Here is an 18698-nt window from a genome sequence, read left to right as displayed (position 1 = left end):
ACCTAAGTTACATATCTGCTTAGACACCCCCCCTTTCCCCCCTCCTCGCGCACACGCATTTTCCAAACGGATATAAAAAAAACCCTCCTTGGCTTTCGTTTCTGAACAGAAGAAGCGTTCGTCCGCCCAGTCCCATCCGCTCTGCCTTGTTCAACTCGTGTTCTCGATTTATTTTGGAAAAAAAAGAGTCCGGCCGTTCGTATGCCGGGGCCGTGCTTGGCGCGTATGGGGATAAATCCGGGAAGGAGGGAGGAGTAAAGGTAAGTAAGGTGAGTGGTTTTGTGGGAGGCTTGGGGGGAGGGCTTGGGCTGTATGGGGATACGAGGGGGGAAGGGGGGGAGGTGTGCGGGAACGGGAAGAGGACGGGAAGTTATGGTGCTGATGCTGATGCTGATGCTTGTGTTGTTTGTTGTGCTGTTGGGAACTGGGGGGATTGTTTATGCAAGTCACGGGATAGCAAGGACCGGAATGGAAAAGGGAAAAATTAGATGGGAAGCGGCAATGCACTTTGGGTAAATGGACATGACAATCACAGAGAGGGGGGAGTTAGTTTTGTATACGAAGGGGCTAGAGTGAAAAGGTTGCGCTTGCTATCGTGTCGTGTTGTATCGATAGCATCTTAGTATGTAGGATTCTTGGTGGATAGCGGCAAGCAAATTTGTGCCGAGATGCTTCTGGATCCTTTGAAGAGTCGATGCATCCATCTCTCGTCTTGGCAAACAGGACAGAGAGTGAATCCGTGCACAAGAGAGTGGGGAAGTTGTCAGACAGGGTAAGAAGAAGGACGGCGAGGCTCCACGTCGAGTGATTGTTTTGGCGATGTCGAGGACAATTGAAATTAGGATTGGCCCTGCGTATTTGAGTCAGTCCATTAGCAGCCACGTGGAGTAGCCATGTCGGGTAAGGGCTCCACAGAGATTGGCGTTCGGCTCCGCATAGTTGCAGAGTAGTTAAGCTGATAGGCACGAGACGGTAATTCAGTCACCAGGGGATAAGGTTGTGTCAATCATTGGACGGTGCTGGAATGGTGACATTTGCTGTAGACAATCAGAGCGCTACCAACAGCTTAAAAATAGGCCGGTCATTTCGAACTCTAATCGAGATGGGGAGTACGTATGTGTGCCGATAGCCGTGCGTGGACCTGCCTCACTTGCACAGTTGGTGTAAGCAGATGCTGATTGGTGCAGCGGACGATTGCCAAACAGTGCAGGAGAAATGACAAGGTGACTGGGTCTGTGCAAGAACCACAAAAGCCGTTAGATAATAAAGAATACCCCAGCTTTTTTCTCTTGACCTTTTCCAAGAGTCCAAGCTGGGGTCACATGGGCATGGGCATGGGCATGGGCAGGGGCGGTAGTATGTGCGCGTGGTGCCGGCAACTATGACATAATAACGTCCATGTTCAGGCCAATGGCGGTGCTGGGCGGGTTGAAATGGGATGCAACCCAGTGTGTGGGATACGAGGCTGGTGCTATTGCTGTTGCTGTGGCCGAGACCAAATAGGGGGGGCGGTTAGCTGCAAACAGCGGTTCCAAGTCGTAGACGGAGGCTTACGTGCATGGCAAAAGCAGAGGTGGTATGTGTGACTGGGCTTCTTTGCCGCTTCTTTGCCGCGTCTCTCTTTCTCTCCACACGAGACAGGCTGTGATGGGGTCGGGCAAGGAAAAAACGCGCACCAGGGCCCCTGTGTGCTGCGCCCGTGGGCAATTTCGCGCACAAGGGGGGAGGGCGTGTGGTGTGGTGTGGGAGTCGACAGGCCCAGGGAACGGCAGGGGCTTGTCGACGGGCTGGTGATTCGCTCGCTTTGGGGTGAAGGATGGCGTCTGGGACAGCCAGAGGCGGGAAGGATTCGAGTGGGTGCATGCACATGGCCATGCACATGTCGCCCAAGCCATGGCGATGGAGGCATGCGTAGTATGGCAGCCCCCTACTGCGCCTGCTAGCAGTCGGCCTGCCATGGGTGCCAGTAGTCGAGTGCAGAGCGACAGCAGCACGCGACAGCACCATGCCCCAGGCCCGCAGGCCGATTGGAGGCTGCCACGGCCGGTTCCCCACTGCGCGTCCTGGGCCGAGTGTCTTGTTCATTTATCATCTCGGTCCCATTCACGGGCGATCCCTGGGAGCGACACCAGCCGACGGTGCCCAGGCCGGCTGGAGTCGTGTTCTGCATTTGGTGCTTTCTGCTTTGGGCATGCACGCCCGTACTGCTATGTACGGCCAAACCCAGCAGTTCATCGCCAGCCCTCTCCTCCCCTGCTCTGCCCAGCCCAGCCCAGCCCAGCCCTACCACTCTTCCCACGCCCTCACGCTCTTTTTACTTTTGTTCCCGCCAACACCACCTTGCACACCGACCCACGTTCGTTACTCTCCCTCGTTTCTTCTTCTGCTCTGTTTAAGAGCCTTCCCCAACCGGCCGACTATCCGCTCGAATATAATTTCTCTGCCGCCGCCATGCTCCTACACACCTCGTGGGGCGCCTTGCCCGCCCTGCTAATCCTCGCCCTCTCTCGCTTCTGTAAGTCTGCCTCCCGTCTGCACGCCACTATGCCCTTTGGCGCCCGCGAGCGCTAACCACGCCTGTGTGTCCAGCAAATGCCGCCTGCGAGTGCGGATACTCGGTCAACTCGACCAGCGACTCTTCTTATGCAGTCTTCACCGAGCTGCTGGAAAACGACTTTCTCCACACAAAGACGGACGATTTCTCCACGGTGGGATGGAGACCGCAGCAGTACAACATGACCGCCCAGGCCGCCAGAGGCCCCTTTGGCAAGGCCATGGAAGTCGCCAATGTTGTCTCCAACCCTCTCAAAGACGACAACGCATGGGCGGGTGATGCCGAGCACGGCGGAGATGCCGGACTCGAGCTCTGGGTTCGCGGCAACCACGCAGACGGCTACGTGAGCAGTGCCGAGATTGTCAGCATGCGCAACGACTCGCTACTCGGAACTTTTCGTGTGGGCATGAAGTTGTCCAACTCGTCTGGAACTTGCGGCGCATTCTTCTTTGTACGCCACCATGACGCGCCCCTCGCAAACAATGTCCCCTGGCTAATCGTTCGCAGTACCACAACAACTCGCAAGAAATCGACATGGAATTCCTCTCGCATCAGTTCAATGCATCTCAAGGCGCTGTAAACCTGGTTCTCCAAAGCCCTCAATCCGTCTCCAACGGTTTCGCTGCCCAGGGAACAAACGGCTTCGTAGTCAAGCACCTTCCATTCCGCCCAGACGAACAGTTTCACGAGTACCGCTTTGACTGGACCGCTGGCAGTGTCGAGTTTTTTGTTGATGGCCAACTCCTCGACCGAATGACCGACAATGTTCCCCAGGAAGGCGGCAGCATCTTTTTCAACCACTGGAGCAATGGCGACCCCTCATGGTCTGCTGGACCACCCGACCGAGACACTGTCATGACAATCTCCTACCAAAAGGCCTACTTCAACTCTACTGATACCCAGCGATCGCAAACCGACTACAAGAAGCGCTGTCCTACATTCGACCCGGCCAAGGTCTGTGCCATTCCCAACCAAATGACCGCACCGGACCCAAGTCAAGGCGCCGACGCGGCCAAGACGTACTTCTTCTCGACAGACCCCAAGGGCGACATGACACCTGACCAAACAACATACAAGAACGCAGCGACCAGCATATTCGGCGCTCCTCTATTATCAGTCGTCATTCCATCAATCATCTCCCTCCTTAGCTTAGCCATGGCATGGTAGTCGCCCGAGACCCGTTATAAACTTTGCAACCAAAAAAAAAGTCCGCTTTTCTCGCTTTTCTTTCCATCCATCGCAAAGACAGTCGTTTTGTCCCGCGAGCTTGTCATGGACTCGGGACTCGGTTTATGAGTATACGATCACCTTCCCCAGACATTTACGGCGTTTTATCATAATTCCGGCTATTCCAGCTTGAGGCACATACATCTTTAACTCAGTCGCGACGATACGCAAATTCCGATTGCTCTATTTACTTTACTCCTTCTCCAACATATTTACAGCTTGGCACGGCCTTGGATGTGCTTCTTTGCACGCTTTCTTTTCTCTTGTATATACCCTTGTTCTTCGCAATCAGGCCTCTGCAGTCAGCTCCAAGCTTGCTCTGTTTTGTCTAGCACCGCCAAAGCAGTTTGGATTACTATCCTTGTCGTCCTGCTTGGAATGATACCGCGTTGCTCCCGTTCTCAATCGGAAGCCACTCTGTATGGTCGGCCCAGACATACCACCGGCGCTTCCGGAGCATGAATCTCGGCCTCGTATTGTCTTTAGTCTTTGCTACTATCTTGTGTTGGACTGGAGTCCCCATCCGAATCGGCATTAGAAGATACCAGCTTAGTCTCTTGCGCACAAATCAAACATACCACCAATTACCATTGTCACTTCCATTCCTCGTGTCGCTTCAACGCCACTGCCAAAATCAATATTTTTGAACAGTCTCTTTTGTTTTTGCGTGCGCGGCACACCACTACCTGGGCTTAGTCCCTTCGTTCTCGTGTGTACCTTACATACACGAGGAGACTAGTTTCAGCCGTACAGTCGGAAGCACGCAAGCTACTTGGCCTGGTGAGACTGAGGCTCAAATACGCGGCAGCGAAGACACTCTTTCGGGCCTTAACGTATGGGAGGGGGTGACAGATCAGCCCATCCGTTAACTTTTACTGCTTTAGGCCCGTCAGCACACAACAACAAAATAGAACTGATGATGCGCCGACAAAGAGAGCGCAATGTCGCCTATTTTTTGCAGGCACGGCCCCTGGAGTATTACGCCTAGAGAGCCCGGCACATGACGGAACCCGGGCGTGGCTGACGCTAGTTCGAAAGTAAAGCGCACAGATGTCGGCCTGGCTGACTTGACAGGACGGGACAGCCTGGCTTGCGCCTTGAGCCCAGGGCACACCCGCATTCGTCTGTCTAAAAAAAAAGAGAGTCCCATTTGAAAGGACTAGCTCCGTAAAAAAGCTTTGTATTTTATTATATTTTGGTTATGATGCCGCAACCAGTAAATAGCTGAGGCAAGAGACATGTACGTAATATATCTGCAACATAATGTGGGATTTTCCTGTAGTACTACTATCTTCCCAAGTATCTATCTTATCCCGCGGAAATCTTTCCGCATCGCCACTTTGACCCAAAACAATATGCTTCCTAGCTCGTATTAAAATCCCGAGTTTATATATATACATATAAGGTAAAGCCGCACACGCACACACGCACACACGGGAAGCGCGGATAGGGACACACGGGCGGGTGGGTGGATGTTTTGCGTCGGGGGCCCATAATGCCCATTTACAAATATTCCTTTCCGACTAGTAGTACAATGTTTCTATTTTTTGTTTCTCTCTCTCTCTCTCTCTCTCTCTCTCTCTCTATCTCGCCTGTACTTACCGAGGAAAGAGAGAGGGCCGTGGGGGGGGGGGGGGGGATGTGAACAAAACTAGGGTTTTTTTTGGCGAAGCAGGACGGGTGTTTGTTTGTTTGTGCAACCACCAACGTACATATATGGCTCTTTTTTGGGTTTTTTTTGTTCCTTTTCTTTGCGGTGTTGCAACGGAGATAAGCCGAATGGCATTGTTTTTCTTCTTCCTTTTTTTGCGCTCTTGTTGCTTTGTTGTTGCTTTCTCTTGGTCTCCTGGAAAGGACGGATGGAAGTAGCGGCGGCGGCGCGCCTGGGGGAGGGGTTCGCGTTTACATAACAGAACTTATTTACGTTTTTTTTGGCTCTCTTGCCTTTCTCGCTCTCTTTTTGCGCTATTTGAAGGCTGAGCGGACGACTTGTACCATTGCCACTTTGGAGCCATGCCAAATTGTGAGCTTTAGGTCCGAGTTCACAGCATGGCTTCTAGAATGCGTCGGTGCGAAATGCACAAACTTTGTTGCCCCCTTTCTTGAACAGAAATAGAAAGAGGGTCTGGCTCAGTTTTTGTTCTATTTCTTTTTTTGCTTTTTCTCCCTCGGCGCCGGCTCAACGCGCCCAGTTGCCGAATTCGGGGCGCGCTAAGCTTTTGCCAAGCTGTACACTTGACTTATCCGGGAGTGACAGAGTGGAGAAGAAAATGCTTAATTTTCGGCGCTTGACATTGAGGTCAGGGTGCTGTTGTTCTGGTCTGGGCTTGTTATTTCTAGCTACAATACACGTGCATACACCAATTATGAGAAGATTGAAAGCTACAGGTCGTTAGATAAAAAAATTCCACGTCCACGGGGTATACGTGGGCATATGCTAAGGAAGGAAGAATAGTTGTCTGGCTTCGCAGTCGAGTAAAGGGCTAGGATGGGGAAATAGGGTTGCCATCTCTATAAATCACTGACATCACTCCAATACTGTATCTCCCCATCTCAACTTATGGAGCATAGTTGCGGTAGAGACCATATTGGTATAACATCATCTCATGTTCTCTTCCATGCCGAGCCATCCTAAGGCTGGGACCTCGTCGGATGACAAAGTGCAGAACAACCACATGATGCAATCAGTTACTAAGGGATGTGGTTTACAGAGTACGTGAAGAGATTCAGGATATCACACTCGATACTGGCCCTCGACTGCCGTGGCATGCACCGTCGCTTGCCACTGATAATTTACAGCACTGTCACTTCCGTTTACCAGGCTTTGTCATCAATACCAACACTGTACACAATCTTTTCCAACCCCTTGAATCTCTACAGTCTCACATTCACTTCACTTCGGTTGTCGCACACTCACTTACGTTTTGGCTTTGGCTTTTTTGGCTCACTCACTTTCTTATCTCGTCTCTCGTTGCACCTCGTCTTTCTTTTCTACGATTTGTGTTACTCCAATCACGGGTGTGGCGTTTCACAAGGCTGGCCAGTAGAAACTGACTAGAATCTGGTCTCTCCGGATTTCTTATCAGAATCTCCCGCCTCATCGATGGGTCTTCAGTAACAGCTTTCTCCTGCAACGACACTTTTGTTGAGGCCGGGACTCCGCTCAGTTCTTAAGCCTCAACACACGGCACCACCCAAAATCACCACGGATAGCACTTTCAGCTACTTTGCACGCTCCATATTGGACAAGATGCAAGGCTGTATCATCTCAATGCTTCTGCTGCTGGCTTCGATTGCATGCACGCTCCTTCCGGTGTCTGGGTACCTGCGAGATGGGGAGACTACACTCATGGCAGGAGCGAGTCCGGCATCTATCCTCGCTACAGCAATGACTCCAACATCAAAACTGTACAACTCTGGGTAGCTCCGTACTCATAAACTAACCCTTGAACCCTGCTCATATAGTATAGGATCCATCAAGTACCTGCCGTCGGTCCAACAGAGAATCCGCCTATCCAGGAACTAGTAGTTGCTTTTCCCACACTTTCAATTACAAGTACTACAACAGTCGAACCAACTATCCTAGCGCCAGTCACCACACCAACAAGCAATTCTCTCGAGGATGCATTTGTAGCCCGGGTGGAGCCTGCTGCTATAGTGCCTCCGCCCCCGATTGTCAATCCTGCAGTTAATCCCGTTCCGCCCGTACCCGCGCCCACGCCTACTTCTTCGGGTTCATCTATGACAACGAGTACCAGTGCTTCACATGCAATGACGTCGTTTAGCAATGTGCCCTTCGTCACTGTGCAGTGGGTTGAGACATTCATTGGCGGCACCTATTCGACCTGGTGGCCCCACACTATCTCTATTGACTTCAAGCCGCAAAGATCCGCAGCACCAGCTCCGGGTAGAGGAGAGATTGGTATGGGGACCTTGACAGGCAAGACTGGTCAGACTCAGACAGTCGTAGAGGTGGTCGCTGCTGCTGCTACGCAAGACTCGGGCTGGACCAAGGGCATCGCTGCTATGGCCGGTGTCGGTATTATGGGCATTTTATGAGCTGCAGGGTTGGAATCGAATTAGAATTATGGGTCTGGTTATGCGGTGGATGGTATGGAAGATCGAAGCCTATTTCGCCAAATATCCGTTGGGACACGTTAATACGGCGAATTACAGAATGTAACGACTTATGAGAGATGCTCACCGCATAACAGAGATATCGGGAGGTAACAGGGAGTGACAAGGATTGGAGTAGTTGCAACGTTGAACAAGTTACTCAAGTCCGAGTAAAATGCGAGAATCATGCTTGTTGTTGGGGCACTGCACCGTGCGTACCAAGGTAGTTGATCACCGTCAGCTGCGGATCACACCACCATACCAGACATTTCGTAACCACGAAGTGAGTTGTATTCAACAACCACAATTTCATTCTGGGTGAGCTTGCTATTGACGAAAAGAAGCAAGCACTCAACTATGAGCCCGAGAAGGGAAGTTGGGGCGAACGACGAGTGACCCCGCATGTCGATCAAGCGCTGGCTACTTACCACTACGTATCGAGACTGGCAGTTCAAACGAGCAGCGTTGTCACACGTCAAAGAATAACTTTGAAATAACCAGCATGCTCCAAAAAGAAGTTATGACGCATCATGCTGCGCTGGCCGTGAAGTGAAGACAGCGCATGTAGCAAGGGGCGGTGGAGTGACCGCTCAGCTCAGCCTTGGTGGCGCGACCTTCACGCATCCTGGCGGGCGATCCGTTCCGCCCCGACGTTCTTATCGCTGGCGCGGATGATTTCGTGGTGAGACCAAAGGTCGGTGAGTCGCGTTCACCTGCCCAACAACGTGATTGCGGCTCTAGCTTTTTCCAGAGCCTTTACTTATAAGGCAGGTAGGGCTGGTGGTGGTTTAATTTAACTCATCAGCAACCATAGTACCACATTACAGTCAGACACACGAGTAGCTATCTGCCTGCCTACACATCTGATAGGAAAGGGCATCACTCGATTTACCACCACCACGATTACGACTTGAGACGAAAGATTCCAAGAGAACAATTCAACAACTGAATTGAGAGAAGAGCAACAGTCTCAAAAAAACCAAAAACAAGAGGAGGCACTGAACGACAACATGTCAATGGCATATTACTTTGCCGCGCACTTTAACGTGCTCAACACCCACATGAGCGATAACGCCATTTCAACCACCACGCCTGCCCTGCACATATCACCAGCAGGAGAACAAATACACCACCCTACGATACCCTCCAAGCGGCTCCCCACAGCCTCCCAAATACAATCCATCTTCTTCCTCCTCCCCGCCGAACTCCGCAACCAAATCTACGACTATCTCCTCTGCGCCAACACACCCAACTCGAACGCCCTAGTTGAGTACTCGCAACAGCGCAGCCATGCCCCGCAGCCTATCTACCCAGCCATCCTCGCCACCTGCAAGCGCATCCACCAAGAAGCCCAGGACCTCCTCTACTCAACCCACATCTTCCAAGCCCACCCTTCCCTCCTAACATCCCTCCCGCACCTCGTCTCGCCGTGGAAACCCCTCCTCGACGCCTCTACAATCGCGAAGATACGCCGCTGGTACTTATCCGTGCGCCTGGATACCGATCCACGGTTTACAGAGAAGCAAGCTACGGCTGCGTTTAGCGGCGCAGAGTATCTGGAGATTCATGCGTGGCAGAGCATGTTTGATGGGTGTGATGATGGTGTTTTACGGCTTTTTGCGGGAATAAGGGGGGTGAGGGTTGCGAGGGTGACGGGGTGTGCGAAGGGCGAGTTTGCGGCGTGGTTGGAGGGGCAGATGATGAGGCCGATTGAGGAGGAGAAGGTGGTGGAGGAGAGGTGTAGTTGTACGAAGGGGGTGTGTGGGAAGTGTGGGGAGAGGATGGAGTGTGAGGAGAAGGTTGTGCCGTGGATTGGGCAAGAGAGGGATGTTTGGACTTTTGGGAATAGATGAATGGGGGTTTTACGCACTGGAGGTTTCTTTGGTATATGAGAATTAGGCCTGATGCCTATGGGTATTTCTTTTTTTGGAACAACTAAGGATAGAATAGAACCTCCCTGTCGCCTTTGTGCGATGTTTACAAATATTATATCTTACAATTCCGACCACACACACTGATCTTTCGAGTGACCAAAACTCGAATCTCTCGATCCCATAACTTACTTCAACTCCTCCCTTTCCTCCTCCTTCTCCACCTCATCAATTTTCCTGCAAGGAAACGCACACTCAACCTTCCGTTCCTATCATCGTATTAGCCACACTAACATCCCCAAAACCCATTATGAAAGAGAAAAAAAATACTTACCCTATTAACCAACCCACCCTCCACCCACTCCCTCACTCTACACCCCGCCTCCCCTCCCTCCTCAACCTCTTCTTCCTCACCCCCAACCTCCCACTTCGAGCTCGCCATCTCAAACCCCAACTCATCCTCACCATCCCGCGCACTAATCGTCAACGCATCACCACCCAACAACCCCTTAACAGCATACTTCTGCGTCGCCGACAGCCTTGTGTACGAATTACGTTCCTGCGGCGGTCGTGTGGCTCCAATATCGATGACGATGTTGTTTGCGTGGTCCGTGAGGGAGGAGAGGTAGATGTAATTTTGGCGGGGATTGGAGGAGATTTGTTTGTGGTAGAGGGTGAAGGTGCATTTTTCTTGGGTTGATGGGGCGGTGCGAGGGAGGATGTAGGGGTGTGGTGGTTGAGGTGGCAAGAGGTGGGCGGTTGTGAGTGTGGTGAGGAAGATAGAGAGGAGAGTAGTAGTATGCATGGTGATGATGATAATGTGTATGTTTGTCGATTCGCGCGATTAAAGTGGGATTCTTTTTATTGGTATGGAAGGGTGAAAGATAGAAAGGATTCTTTAGTAAGAGGATGGAACAAATAAAGATTGAGTTTGGAGTAAGGTGTGAATGTGACTCCAGCGACAGTGATGTAGTGTACTTGGTAGTAAAAGCAAGTAGCAAGGTACCTTTCTCTCTTTCGCTCCTTCAGAACCCATCTTAACCATTTCAACCCCCAACTGCGCCGCTTCCTTTTGCGCCCCTAACCCCAGCAACAGGATTGATCATCCCATAAAGACGCTATTCCTATCACTCGGATCACTTCCTTTACTCACCCGATGCGGTTGTGCGGCGGTTGCAACATGCGGGGTTGCGGCGCGGGTATCGGGTAAAATACATGCGGGCGCTAAATAAACGGGTCTGCCTTGTCCGCTCTGTGCAATGAAAAGGGTCGCAGAGCCGCAGGTAACGATATCAAGTGGGGAGGGTTTCCCATATTCGCATAGGATTCAAAAAATTTGGACAAGTGCGGCGCGGGTTTGGGTGGGACTTGAAGGAAGATGAGTGTCTTGGGGGTTGCTGGAATGGCGAAATGAAAGATCTTGAAAAGAGGCTTAGAGGCATGGCTTAGATGCTAGGCAAGGCAGATTGCTTTGTGAATTAATATAGCTGGGTGCATAAGAAGTTTGTGGTGTTTATGTTCAAGGTAGAAGAGGTTGCTTGTTCTACGTGAAGTCGAGTTGTGCGTACATGGCAGTTGCTTGTTCTCACCATCCTCTAGAATTAGAAGGCCAGTAACGACCTAAGAGCTACTGGTTCATTTTTACAATACATGGAGCTAGTGTATCATGCATAATTCATGCATTTGCAATTAATGAAGGCAGGGTGTGAACTAAAGGCACAAGACAGAGTCCAGAAGTATCGCCAACACCACAAGTACTACCAAATGCGATTTCAAAAAATCGACACCTGCAAATCAACGTTTTCAATGTAAAATTATTGCTGCTGGTAAGATTTGCATCATGGTCGCGCTGTACCTAGATGTGCGCCAGGGACAAAGCGAGCAATCTCAGAATCCCAGTTTGGGAGGGGCCGAGCGTCGTAAAGTCTGACGTCTATCGCACAACTGCGACCAGCAATTCGCACCCCCAAACCCTTGCCGCCGCTATGCCGCGCCCATGCCAGAGACGGCGCGCCACTGCAGCTGAGAATCGCAAGTCCAAATCCACAAAGCCACAAGGACCTCCCCCAATCCGGCACAAGGCGCGCCAAAAAGCCATACACAACGCGAGGAAAGCAGAGCGCGGAGGAGCACGCGGAGGAAGGGGACGAGGGCGCGGCGGCCAACAACACAATGGCGGCGGCCGATTTGCACACGGCAGAAAGAACAATGGGAGCCAAGAAGAGCAAGACTTTATACCCCTGAGCGGCGGCGGCAACAATTTTGAAGCGCTGTACCGGGCAAGGCCAGACTATGACATGGACAGCCTGGACGAAAGACATACCCAACCGAGCGACAGCTACAGCGAGGACGATGACTTGACAGACTCGGATATACTCGATGACGACGAGGACCTGGAGGATACTCAAGACATATCCATCAACATCGAGGAATCGTTGCCCACACCTGGCAGAAGAAAAATCCCCAGACCTACAGTTATGTTCACAGTACCTGCTGCGGTCGCTGTCTACAAGAAAATGTACTTGTCTCAGTTCCCGCTCAGTGTATTGACGTTCCGTACCCATTATGGCCTCTTTCACGAAGACACTACCCCAGACTCTGGTGCATACATATCCCTTGCATCATCCACAGCCTCTCGTCCGCCGACAGTGAGCAGCGCCACGAGCGAGGAGCCTGCTGTTGTAGATGAAGTTATAAGAATCGATCCCGAGGCAAATAACTCTGCACGTGATTATGTCTTCAACTGGGGGGTGAATAGCGGCAAGCGATTTACCGAGGTCGACGACAAGTATCTGCGTACTATTGGGGGTCAGCTATATAGATATACAGACATGCATCCTGGCTTGCGAGAGGCTTTTGAATATCACAGGCCGGGTCAAGCACGTCTCTCGCCGCCAAAACCTAAATCTCGGCCCCGAAAAGGAGGGTCAAAGGCGCAAAAAGCTGCACAGCAAGCTCCCCAACAGCCTTCCGCACATGTTCCATCGCAGCCAGAGGCGTCCAAGTTTCAAAAGGGGAAGCAAAAAGGCAAAAGAAAGCGGCCCTGAACAATGTCAACATGATAGCCCAGCCGTGTACTAGCGGTCACTACCGCAGGTGCCTTCCACTCGAGCGTTTGCAGGTGGCTCAACCAGCACATTCACCCTTCACCACTCATCGCCCACAGTGAATAACTTGAATATTTCTCTTATCCCGCCTTATTTACTTGACAACAACCAATCCTCAACGGCGCAGTACCCATCGTCCTCTACAAGTTCCACAGTGTCGCTATACCTCAACCCTCGTCCAGTCAAACAATCACTCAATCATGAGCTCTGGTCCTTCTGGCTCTGTCCCTCGAAAGGGAAAGAAGCGGTCTCGCTCAGAAGGTAGCAAGCTGACGACACAACCGCAGCCGCAACCATCATCCCAAAAGGCCCCCGCGCAGCCCAAGGACCTTACCATGACGACGGATGAAGAAACGTCCCCCACGATGACCGTGTCAACGGGCAGCCGAGCAACCAGTACCGAACCCACCCCCACTCCCATCAAATTCTCCCTGAGATCGGTGTATCGGATGATTGACTTGACACTAGAGTCCGACGAAGACAAGGACGTCATTGGCAGCATGCATGAAAAGTCCAACCCGGACCTCAAGGGCAAGAAGAAAGAGGTAGTACTCAAGAAGAAGTCTGAAAAGGAAATCAAGCGCGCAGCCCAGCTGGACCACATAGCCGTCATGTTCACCCCCGCCCAGGCCATTGCCGCGCTCGCAAACCCAAAGCCCCTTGATATCACGTACGATATGAAGACTGGGGAGCGCTTCACGTTTCCCGTTAAGAGGTCGTACCATTTGGGTGCTATGGGTCGCTATATGCCCCCTGCTGCTGACGACAAGGCGTCTGGTCACGAAAAGAAGGAGTCTACCAAGGGCAAGGGCAAGGCTCGTGCTGAGGGTGGGGGGATCTACTCAGGATAATGCATATGATGCCGGCAAGTAGCTTATCCTACTCAAACTGCTATAAAAAAAGCAGATGAGAGGAAAGGGAGGGATTCTGGGGCATCCGACAGGTTTTCATGTAACTTTGTCATGACGAATCAAACGATGAACTTTTCTGGTATGACAGGTTTATGGATTCGTGCTGTCGAGCTGTTCATGGGGAACTTTCGATAATTCAAAATTCACTTCAAATAATATAATAACCACATACACACACAGACGTGATGATAAGTCTTTAGCACTTTATAAAGTATCTTCACTATTCCATTCCCTCTTACCCAGCTTTTCCCTCCTTCACACCTAACCATCTCTTAGAAAAAAAACATCAACGCTTTCATCTACGTTTTCTTGCATCGAGCCAAAAAAAAGAGAACATCGCCATCAACACACGCCCGAAACGTGATGAAAAAAAAACAGCACCATCTATTATACTAAAACCTGGATCAAATATACACATGCGTATACATATGCAAAAAATAAGAAGACTGAAATGTCATCTCTTCATCTTCGATGCAACACACAACATAACATATTAGTCATATCATCATCCCCCCCCGGCCTGTCTTACTTTCTCCCAATCAAATTACTCAACCCACTCTTACGCTTATTGTTCTTCTTCTCCCGCTCACTTTCTTCCTTTTCGCGGGCTTCCTCGGCTACGCGCTCGTCTTTTGTAGGCACGCGGGGCTGGTCTGCGAAACGGATACCGGGGGTACGAGGAGTGGGCGAGAGCGTCTTTTGACTGCTAGGTTCAGCGGCAGCGCGCGAGTGGGTGCCGCGGCCAGTTTCTAGGGGGTCGCCGGTTTCTTCGTCTTCAGAGTCGGATTCAGGGGTGTCGTCTTTGGCTACACCCAGGGCACCGAGCCGGCGCTTGCGCTCTGCGGCTGTTTCGCCTTCGAAGGTTTCTCCGGCTTCTTCCGTGAGAGGCTGTTGTGTTGCAGGAGTGAGGTTTGAAGTGTCCTTGGGTCCTTGGCTTGAGGATTGCCCTGCTGCTTGCCGTCTTCGACGCTCTGCTGCTGTCTCACCGCTTTGGCCGTATGAGTAGTTTTCTAGATCCTGACGTACAGAGTGGAAAGGAACCTGTTCGTCGTTGCTGTCAACCAGTGTTAAGCCCTCTGGACCCCGTGCATTTCCCGCTTCGTCTGCTGCAGGGGACTCGATCTTGTGGAGCTCGGCCTCACCCTCTTTGCCTACAACAGCAGGCACCTTCGCTTGCTTAGAGGCTGCTTGGCGGCGCTGCTCAGCAGTGTGCTCCTGTGCGTCCTTGTGTGCAGCATCCTTGACGGCCTCGGGAACGTCGCTGTTTTGCACAAACTTGGCCCTGTCTTTGGGATTCATTTGTGCCATTTGTTGAATGAACTCCAACTTGCTCATGCGACGTCCGCCGGCGGTAACAGTGAATCGGACCAAATCATCATCTTGCTGCTCCTTGGCAGCTGCTTCAGCCGCCTTCTTCTTCTTGTCATTCGCAGCTTGAGAACCCTCAGGGCCAGCGTGATGAGTGTTTGGAACGCCCATGTGAGTTCCCATGCGCTTCAAACTCTGCACGGCGCGATTTGAAGATTCTGCCATAGACTGACCACGGGTGTTCACAGGCCGGCCATCCTTGCCCTTCTTTGGTGTAGCTGGAATGTCGTACTTTTTCAAGACCTCGCCGTCTTCGTCTTCAACAATAATGGTGTTACCGTATTGATACGCGAGAGCGGGCCCAGGCTTGTGCGCTGGCTTGTCAACCTTCGAGGCCTCTGCTTGCTTGCCGTCTTTGTGCATACGTCCCGAGAAACTTTGCATACGGTTGCGCCATGTCTTGTGAGGATGCTCAATAGCGTTCTCAACCTTACTCGGGGCTTCTTCAAGTCCGCTATCGTGCTCTTTCTGAGACACTCCCTGCTGAACCTCGGCCTGAGTAATCAATTCTTGTCCTCTCTGGATATCGTGTTCCCTTCGTACTTGGCCATGTTCGCCGTGACTATCCCTCACGCCTAAAACATTTCCTTCCTTGTCTTCGAAGACAGTCTGATGGCCTTCCTGGTAAATTTCTTCCCCAGGCTGTCGCATCTTCATCTTCTCCTTTGCGCTTGACGAACTGGAACTAGAGATGGCCATGGCATCGGCAAACGTGTCTGTATCTTGTTCTGGTGGTATAGCCTCTACCTTGTCCTCATCACGCCTGTTGGGTGTGATGGCAGATTGAGCAATGGGACCGCCAGGTCCATGACCAGCCTCCCAGCGCCTGCCTCGACCCGTAGGTTTAACAGAGTTTGAACGACTTGGGTTGTCTTCCTCTCTCTGCCTACGCAAAAATGAGCCACCGAAGCCGGTTGCAGCTGCAAAATCGGACTTTTCGTCAAAGGATGACTCGGACGGGCGGCGTGCCATGGAAGACCTTGAACGCGATTGAATACGGGGAAGGCGGTCCATCCAGCCAGGCCCGTTTTCGTTGCCCTGTGTGTACGACATTGATATCGTGAGAGTGTTGATACGTTTGCCGAGGGTGAAGACAGCAATCGAACTGCCATGGACAACGATACTAACAATAACCAAGAAACAGGTAATGGGCCATATCATCTCGATGATGTTTAGATGCTCGAAACCAGGTTCAGGTAGTACAGCTAACGGCGTCGTGGTACTAGTCTCGAGCTCGGCTCGCGCAAGAATAGCAACGAACAAGCCACCGACACCGATGGGTCCAAAGTGTCCAGCAAAAGATGCCTCGCGCCATGTCTTGAGATCCGGAATGACGGGTTTAAGCATCAGCATGATTGGAATACGGCGGAAGAAGAGTACCAAAATGCCGAGCACAACCAAACGCCAAGGCGACAGTCCGATGATGTCGGAGTTGAACTGCTCCCAGGGGATGATGGAACCGAAGTAGACAAAGAAAGCCAAGTTAATTAGCAAGTCAATGACATTGGAAACATGGGACTCTTCCGTCTTCTCCAAAAACCATCCATCGTTGGAGAAGCCTACACCGCAAGCAAATCCTACGAGCAAGTCATCCATGCCCAAGAGTGAGCCTGAGCCAGCGCAGAAGAGCGCCAGTACAAAGTAGAAGACGAGGAAACTCTCTCGATCGATGAGGTCGCGCTCGTGAGCGTATCTAATAGCACGTCTTGCAATGTAGCCAATCACTACGCCGTAGAAAGCACCAAAGATGCACTCGTAGAGGATTGTGTAACAGAACCAGTGGTACGCAACCTTGCTTGCGTCGGGGCGGTAATGGATAAGGTAAATGGCCAGGTAAACGAAAGGAAAGGCCATGCCATCGTTGCAACCAGACTCAGCAGAAAGCAAATCTCGCAAATGCTTTGGGACTCGTTTAGCAAACTTGCCCTTACCGACAACGGACGAGGCCAGGACAGGGTCGGTGGCAGTGACGCAAGCAGCAATGCAGAGACTGTCGAGCCAATTGAGGTGGGAGTTGAACAGGCCCCAGATGAACAGACTGGTTATCAGCCAGCCAAAAGTCATGACTGGGAGGAGCAGCAGAACTACCGACTTCCAGTGCTTCTCCATGTATGCGCGAGGCAACTCAACACCAACGGCAAAACATTGCACGACGAGAACGATGCGCGAAAACTCTAGAGTGATCAAATCGACATTGCCCCAAGTCGAAGGATCTATGAGATTGGCGGCATGGGGGCCGAATATGATGCCGCATATGGTCGCGACCGTGGCTTCACCAATGTACAAGCGCTCCTTGATGACGGAGGAGCACAGCATAAACAAGCTGGTGAAGCCTCCGAGAATCAAGTACACCAGATGCGGCTTGGTGATGGACAGGTGATCCCATGCCATGATGAAGCGCGATTAGCCTTGCTTTTTCCGAGCTTCTTGTTGTGTCCACCCGAGTATAGCGACGTAGGTACGAGCGCGGTGCGCGGGCAAAAAGGTTTGTTATGTGGGGAGGAGCGAGGAGCCGGGGCCGCGTTGTCGAAAAGGTCGGCCAAGGTAGGAAAAAGACGGATCCAAAGTCGAATGCATGTACTTGAGGATCCGCCCAGACGCCGGTCCTTGGATGGGGGTGGATCGAGAGTGCCGTTTGGCGTAGTGGTACGAGGCTGGGGACGCAGCGCAAGTCGGGCGCGGGAAAGCGACAAAAGACGTGGCTATTGTTTTGACGGGCCAGAGCAGAAAAGTCTTGGACCGAAATCAAGAAATCTCAAGCCCAAGGCTTACAGACACAGTGTTAGTCTCGGCAGAGCCAGCCGAAAGCTTGGATGGCGCGCGCGCCTGGTGGTCGGGTATCAACGATGCTTCACGCTCACCTCGCTCTTGGTGCGCGCAGATGGAGCAGGCAATGCGGCACTTGCTCGGTGGGCGTCTGGCAATTGCGTGCTGCCAGAAGTTTGCTGTGGCAATTCAGCTTGACGAGCACGACGAGCGGACGACACAACGGCTATAATGTCATGGCCGTTCTGCGCAACTAAAGTGCTTGGTCACTTGGCAATGACGTTGACTGGTCCGGGGGAGGTTGAATGTCGCCTATCCTACGCCACAGATGCGCGAGCCTCAACGTTTTGGTAGAGACTGGATGCCGACAATTGCCCGAGAGAACGGCCGTTATATCAACGGCCGTGCCAGCTGCCATGCCCGAGTCCCGAAGCCTTTTGATGCCATTCCTACCCTCACTGAGCTTGTTGTTGCTTTTCTCTGGGCTCCGTCGGTCCAGAGCGCACGCATCTTTATCGAATCTGCAGTGTGCAGGGCTACCTGACAAAGACTTCTGCACGCCGCCTATCACATGACATCTTGAGATGGGCTGCCCTGCACTCCATCTGCACCAAAGCCGATCAGCGCAGTCAGCAACGATGCTTGGCCCGTGGTTACCGGTAACACGACTCGCGCCCTCGCCTCTTACCCTTGATTGCTGAACCGCTCAACACCATGCAAACTGACGGCGACGCCGTCCAGGTACTAGTTGGCAGTGTAGGCCATGCATCCCCAGTCT

The 18698-nt window shown here is 51.9% G+C and overlaps 8 protein-coding genes across 8 annotated transcripts; 6 read left to right on the top strand and 2 right to left on the bottom strand.

The window, feature by feature from the left end:
• Positions 1-372: 372 nt before the first annotated feature.
• Positions 373-1503, top strand: PSV08DRAFT_249925 (uncharacterized protein; the record flags this gene model as incomplete). Its single annotated transcript, XM_066092394.1, has 3 exons — positions 373-512; positions 1044-1109; positions 1305-1503. 3 exons carry the CDS (start codon positions 373-375, stop codon positions 1501-1503), a joined length of 405 nt encoding a protein of 134 aa, XP_065948729.1.
• An 826-nt stretch (positions 1504-2329) lies between these two features.
• PSV08DRAFT_228115 (glycoside hydrolase) lies at positions 2330-4035 on the top strand. Its single transcript, XM_014221825.1, has 3 exons — positions 2330-2515; positions 2590-3005; positions 3062-4035. The coding sequence occupies exons 1-3, from the start codon at positions 2452-2454 to the stop codon at positions 3719-3721; spliced, it is 1140 nt and encodes a 379-aa protein (XP_014077300.1). The 5' UTR covers positions 2330-2451; the 3' UTR covers positions 3722-4035.
• Positions 4036-7031: 2996 nt separating this feature from the next.
• Positions 7032-7982, top strand: PSV08DRAFT_378823 (uncharacterized protein; the record flags this gene model as incomplete). The annotated part of the gene is made up of 2 exons (XM_066093356.1): positions 7032-7189; positions 7252-7982. The coding sequence occupies 2 exons, from the start codon at positions 7032-7034 to the stop codon at positions 7838-7840; spliced, it is 747 nt and encodes a 248-aa protein (XP_065948728.1). The 3' UTR covers positions 7841-7982.
• A 710-nt stretch (positions 7983-8692) lies between these two features.
• On the top strand, positions 8693-9906 carry PSV08DRAFT_364495 (uncharacterized protein). Its single transcript, XM_014221828.2, has one exon. The coding sequence runs from the start codon at positions 8908-8910 to the stop codon at positions 9748-9750; it is 843 nt and encodes a 280-aa protein (XP_014077303.1). The 5' UTR covers positions 8693-8907; the 3' UTR covers positions 9751-9906.
• A 50-nt stretch (positions 9907-9956) lies between these two features.
• Positions 9957-10764, bottom strand: PSV08DRAFT_378817 (uncharacterized protein; the record flags this gene model as incomplete). Its single annotated transcript, XM_014221829.2, has 2 exons — positions 10103-10764; positions 9957-10037 (listed from the first exon to the last, which is right to left on the bottom strand). The coding sequence occupies exons 1-2, from the start codon at positions 10571-10573 to the stop codon at positions 9957-9959; spliced, it is 552 nt and encodes a 183-aa protein (XP_014077304.1). The 5' UTR covers positions 10574-10764.
• Positions 10765-11753: 989 nt separating this feature from the next.
• Positions 11754-12928, top strand: PSV08DRAFT_364494 (uncharacterized protein; the record flags this gene model as incomplete). Its single annotated transcript, XM_014221830.2, has 1 exon — positions 11754-12928. The coding sequence occupies one exon, from the start codon at positions 11754-11756 to the stop codon at positions 12813-12815; it is 1062 nt and encodes a 353-aa protein (XP_014077305.2). The 3' UTR covers positions 12816-12928.
• Positions 12929-13271: 343 nt separating this feature from the next.
• Positions 13272-13943, top strand: PSV08DRAFT_320326 (uncharacterized protein). The gene has a single exon (XM_014221831.2). It carries the CDS (start codon positions 13325-13327, stop codon positions 13724-13726), a length of 402 nt encoding a protein of 133 aa, XP_014077306.1. The 5' UTR covers positions 13272-13324; the 3' UTR covers positions 13727-13943.
• Positions 13944-14311: 368 nt separating this feature from the next.
• Positions 14312-17545, bottom strand: PSV08DRAFT_411452 (Sodium/hydrogen exchanger family-domain-containing protein; the record flags this gene model as incomplete). Its single annotated transcript, XM_014221832.1, has 2 exons — positions 14312-15289; positions 15341-17545. The coding sequence occupies 2 exons, from the start codon at positions 17543-17545 to the stop codon at positions 14312-14314; spliced, it is 3183 nt and encodes a 1060-aa protein (XP_014077307.1).
• Positions 17546-18698: the final 1153 nt, after the last annotated feature.

The sequence above is a fragment of the Bipolaris maydis genome (genome assembly GCF_028858645.1).
Source record: "Bipolaris maydis strain C4 unplaced genomic scaffold PSV08scaffold_11, whole genome shotgun sequence".
Taxonomy (NCBI): domain Eukaryota; kingdom Fungi; phylum Ascomycota; class Dothideomycetes; order Pleosporales; family Pleosporaceae; genus Bipolaris; species Bipolaris maydis.
Note: the sequence above shows the minus strand (reverse complement) of the source record. Positions and strands in the feature narration are given on the sequence as shown.

Excerpts from the sequence above, each read along its gene's own strand:
- PSV08DRAFT_228115 (XM_014221825.1), top strand. The coding sequence starts at position 2,452 with ATGCTCCTACACACCTCGTGGGGCGCCTTGCCCGCCCTGCTAATCCTC. Across the intron at positions 2,516-2,589 it reads CCTCGCCCTCTCTCGCTTCT|CAAATGCCGCCTGCGAGTGC; the intron begins GTAAGTCTGCCT and ends CTGTGTGTCCAG. Across the intron at positions 3,006-3,061 it reads CTTGCGGCGCATTCTTCTTT|TACCACAACAACTCGCAAGA; the intron begins GTACGCCACCAT and ends AATCGTTCGCAG.
- PSV08DRAFT_364495 (XM_014221828.2), top strand. The coding sequence starts at position 8,908 with ATGTCAATGGCATATTACTTTGCCGCGCACTTTAACGTGCTCAACACC.
- PSV08DRAFT_320326 (XM_014221831.2), top strand. The coding sequence starts at position 13,325 with ATGATTGACTTGACACTAGAGTCCGACGAAGACAAGGACGTCATTGGC.